This window comes from Trachymyrmex septentrionalis, unplaced genomic scaffold, assembly GCF_001594115.1.
Source record: "Trachymyrmex septentrionalis isolate Tsep2-gDNA-1 unplaced genomic scaffold, Tsep1.0 scaffold37, whole genome shotgun sequence".
Lineage (NCBI taxonomy): Eukaryota > Metazoa > Arthropoda > Insecta > Hymenoptera > Formicidae > Trachymyrmex > Trachymyrmex septentrionalis.
In genome coordinates, this window is record NW_017305536.1 from 6,923,358 (window position 1) to 6,928,317 (window position 4,960).

At 35.5% G+C, this 4,960-nt stretch overlaps 1 protein-coding gene across 4 annotated transcripts in view; it reads left to right on the forward strand.

Annotated features, from left to right (window-relative positions):
• Positions 1–4,756, forward strand: part of LOC108750760 (histone-lysine N-methyltransferase setd3) — a 30,211-nt gene extending 25,455 nt beyond the window's left edge. For 3 of the 4 annotated variants that reach the window (XM_018490479.1, XM_018490480.1, XM_018490478.1), the window contains exons 5-8: positions 3,541–3,655; positions 3,718–3,870; positions 4,117–4,440; positions 4,541–4,666. In XM_018490479.1, coding sequence (XP_018345981.1) covers positions 3,541–3,655; positions 3,718–3,870; positions 4,117–4,440; positions 4,541–4,666 — 718 coding nt within the window. Of the gene's footprint in view, positions 1–3,540; positions 3,656–3,717; positions 3,871–4,116; positions 4,441–4,540 lie in introns of all 4 variants that reach the window. The other variant, XM_018490481.1, reaches the window with a different exon arrangement.
• The last annotated feature ends 204 nt before the right edge of the window (positions 4,757–4,960 follow it).

A 4,960-nucleotide genomic window follows, 5' to 3' on the forward strand; every position in this document is an offset into this window, starting at 1 on the left:
ATATAAAAAAGATTAAATAAACCAGCAAACATAAGAAAAGTACGCTAAGTAATATAGATCACGTTTACCAACTTCAGTGTATTATTGTATTAATGATACAATTATAGCGTTGGTGAACGCTGTCGCGCATACCTCGCACAAGATACGCGTGATCGCTTTCGCATGCGGCACGTATGTACGCACACGCGTATGTATGCAAACGCGAAGCGATTGGAAGCGATGTCGAGGAAACGGTGACGGAGCGGGCCTTTCCTTGAGCGAGAACATTGGAGAACGCGCGCTTCGCTACTCTCAGCGATATCTCTCATCGCGTCTCAGCCTGCGAGAGCTAAAAAACTCGTAAGAATCACGTTACTTCGCGCACTTTCACACGGACTTTCATGACAAATCTGGTCTTCCTAGTACATCTTGATTAACATCTCATGGGTGTTCAAAACGTTCATCACAGCTCGCAGTTTACGTACTGAGAAAAAAGTGTATAAAATTTTAATAAATAATTGTTTGAACAGTACTAATATAATATTTATTTACGGAAAAAAGTATTTGCTAAATAAAAAATATAATAGTTAAGTTAAATTGATTTTGTACCAAATAAGTGTATGTTTACATTTAGTAAATATTCAACTGGCACTATTCAAACAAATATTTATTAAAATTTATATTTTTTTCTCAGTGCATTGATAATAATGGGTGTTTCCCAGCAAGAGACGCGGATAAAAGTATAATACAGTGAATGATTTCATCTTTGTTTAATGATAAACAACAATAGAGATCCTCAAGTAAGAGATTGGACATCATATATTTGGTTGGCTATTTTTTTCATGACCTAAAATTAATTATGCACAAGATAAAATGAGATATCCATACATCTCATTTGATCTTACGCATCAGCCTTATTTTATCTTAAGCAGATGAAAAAAATAAATTCTCAAAAATATGGTGGACTAATCAGAAGTTGTCTAAACGGCGCCTAATCTCTTACTTAAGAATCTCTAGAATATAATAATTCAGTGTGTCTATCTCTTGCGGGAAAACACCTAATTTGTGCGTGAGAGTTCTAGAAGCGAAAGCCTTCTGTATACTGAGAAAAAATTCTGGTTGAAAATGAACGAACCGGATTCTGATCATATCAATCAGAATTCTGATTATCTCAATTAGAATTATATTATAGAGAATTATATTATAGATTCAACGAGAAAATTATGATTTGTTTATTTTCAAGATCAGAATTTCAATTAATACAACTATATTCTTTTTCCAGTGTATACAAGTTTTTGCATTGTATAATTTCGCATAGAAAAATATGGCATACGTAGAACGAGACTTCGTACCAGACTACTACTTTTTATTGCAACACTGAATTATGGAGCGTGTCAAAAGCGAAATCTCATAGTTTCATCAATTCTTTTTCGAAAATCATTTTTAGCGCTCGCACTGATGCACGAGCGCGCGTTGCTATTGTTACTTTTAACGCGCGAGTAAATCCCATGCAGTTTCATGTTGCATGTAAGACACGCTTCACGCGACTCCCAGAAGTTACACGAAATTAAATTCGAATACTATAAATGCAGCAAATTGTCAACAGACCGTGAAATTTTATTCTGTTTATCGTGAGAACCGAATCGACATTGAGACGATAAAGATGTCTGATTTTATATTTATTATTACGACGAGAACGTCATTTATTAAAATTTCATTTCTGTTATTATTATGACACGATTGTTCTGTCTATTAATTCGTTTACAATTTTTTTCGCGCACCGCGTAATAGATTATACGGCGGTTCGCCAAGTAGTGACGTATTATTTTGCGGTATTGCATAGAGAAACTACTGGCGAACCTGTTCTATCGAGCCTATCTCTCTATCGAATCTAAATCTTTCGCATTGCAGAGTCGTTGACTTTTTCGCGAATCAATCTCGCTGGCCTCTAATGCTAGATAATCTTTATTTTCAAGATAACGGTCAAAACAAACGGCGTGAAACTGTACAAATTGAATTTCATTCTGCATTGAAAAACTTATTTCAATTTTACATCAAGATTTCAGAAAAAAATTTGTGAGTTTAATTAAAAAATAAACATTACATACATTTCAATTTTTGTAACATTTACATAATTACAAAGTCTTCTATAACATTAACTTACAAAGTTTTGTGCAAGAGCATATGAATACTTTTAAGATAATTCTCGATGCTGAGCTTCTGCCATCGAAATATTTCTATTAGGGCTTTTAAAATATGGGAAGACATTTTTTCTAATGTAATAAAATTTTATTTAAAAAATTTTATTAAAAAACAAATCAGAAATGTTGAGAGTTTAATGTTTATTTTTATATATCTTTAGATCATTTTCATCCATTAGAGCCCAATAATAGTTGCCTAGTATATTTTCATTCTAAAATCTTTGATAATGTTTCTTAATTATCATAAAATCCTGCTGGAGATGCCTTGTTTATCACTTGTATCCAAATTATTTGGATAGAAATCTTATTTAAAAATGATATGCTATATCTAAAAACTGATATATTTGAAAAATTTTGCCTAATGGAATTTTTCTGACAGTAGATTCGAACTCGGCGTTCCAAAATACATTAAAAAAGTTTTCTTGCACTAAAAAAATATTCTCATTAAATCGATAAAAGACTTCAATAAGAATGACATTTTTGTATTTATCACATAACTAATCTATTTGTTATCACAGAAATTCTGTCTCTCCAAAATACCATTCTCCCTTTTGTTTGTTTAATTAGAACATTTTTCTTAATGTACTATTATAATTTTTCATAAGATAGTTTTAATTGTTATTTTGTAACGGGCTCAAGACAACTTGGGTGGGGGAAATGAATTTTCCGATTTTCTTCCGAATTCGTACAAAATATTGAATTTGATAGCAAGAGTAATCTGTAGGAGTAATCCGTATCCTCGATGGACAATGAACATTCAAGGGTCATTAGCTTGACACGGTTTACTAGAATTAATTTATTCCATATGAGGAAGAGCTCGATCATGCAACCGGCACAGTGGTTGATGGTGCGCGTATAGACCTTATTATACGCACAGATGATAACATCCCAGTTGAACGAGAGTAACACGCGATCATCTCCCACGTGGAGGATGTGCGACGGCTATGATGAGAAGTGCACGTTTCTCCAGAGAGAGAGAGAGAGAGAGAGAGAGAAAGAGAGAAAGTCCGCTTCGCCGGGCGGATACGACAAAACTGCGGCAACGAGTCCTCTCATATGTTCATTTCCGAAATTCTGGGTCAAGTTCTTGTTTGTACGAAAAGTAGCTGCTTGCTCGCGACGAGTTAACAATGTTCTTCCTCAATTTCGCTCCGAAGGCGAAAGCGCTTCACGCTTCGAAGATTGACGCGGGTACGTACGCATTCGTCGTAACGGTGACTTTTGATAGCCGACGGATTTCACCTCGAGTCGGAAATCTAGGCAGTTGAATTATTTTTATTAGTGAAAGATCTGGGACTTCGAAACTAAGGAACGTGGCTATAATAGAGACGTCGGTAATAACATTGAATGAATTTTTCAGCTGGGCAGTTTCCACGGTGATGACGAGGCAGAACCTGGTTCCAAGTCCCGATGGTTCACGCATGATCCACGCTTTAATCCCGATGTGGGATATGTGCAATCACGAGAACGGAAGGGTAAGTCATGGAGGTAATGAGCCAGGCGTGAATGAGCAATACGTTTTCTGTCATTACTATAGATTACGACGGACTTCAACGCGACTTCGGATCGCTGTGAGTGCTACGCGTTGAGGGACTTCAAGAAAGGAGAACAGGTGTTCATAAGTTACGGGCCGAGAACGAACTCCGATTTCTTCGTGCATTCGGGCTTCGTCTGCATGGATAACGAACAAGTATGCACATTTATTTATTTAAAATTTATGTATTTATGTAACAAACGACATTAGTCTGTTAGCTAAAGAGTTTAATATTGGAATAACAAACTATGTAAGGCAATTGATGTCTATAATAATATTTTTGCTAGCAAGAGAAATCAACGTCGATGATTTTATCAAAGAATTTATAGCGAAGAGCGAATTTCACAATGCGAATCTCTATACATTATTTACAAAGCCATATCGCAATATGGTATGTTACAGGATGGCTTTAAGCTTCGTCTTGGTATTAGTAAAGCGGATTCTCTTCAGAAAGAACGAATAGAATTATTGAGCAAACTGGATTTACCGTCAGTAGGAGAATTTTTACTGAAACCTGGTACGGAGCCGATCTCCGATACGCTATTAGCCTTCTTGCGAGTGTTCAGTATGCGAAAAGCTGAGCTCACACATTGGTTGCGCTCGGACAAGGTCTTCGACCTGAAGCACGTGGACTGCGCGTTGGAGACAGTCGTCGAGGAGAATGTCAGAAAATTTTTGCTGACCAGACTACAGCTTTTAATCGCTAATTATCCTACAACATTGAAGGTGAAAGTGAAATCTGATGTTGCACCATCTGCCTTTACTCTGCCTTCTCTGTCGATCGCACACGATTAATCAACACAAATATTTTTGTTTTTTTCCATAGGAGGATCTAGAGTTACTGGAGACAACGTTGCCGCAGATGAAAAAAATGGCAGTTCAACTGAGGGTGACAGAAAAGAGAATTCTTTTAGGTGCACTCGAATACGTAGAGCAATGGATAAAGGCTTAAAATCGGCTGTGGTTTGGCGAAGGTGTCGAATACATATATTTATGGTTAAAAGCATCTCGAGAAAAATCAACTTTATTTTTACAATATTTCCGAACGATTTCAAATATAAAAGTAAAATATATAGATATATATATATATAAAATATATATAAAAGTGGACGAATTATATAATGAAGCGTATATTTATCGTCTGTTAAATATGCAAACTCTTCATTTGGTCGACGTGTGTGCGCGTACTAATTATAAGATAAAAATGCATTGTAAAATATATTGAGAATTATATGAATGATCGATT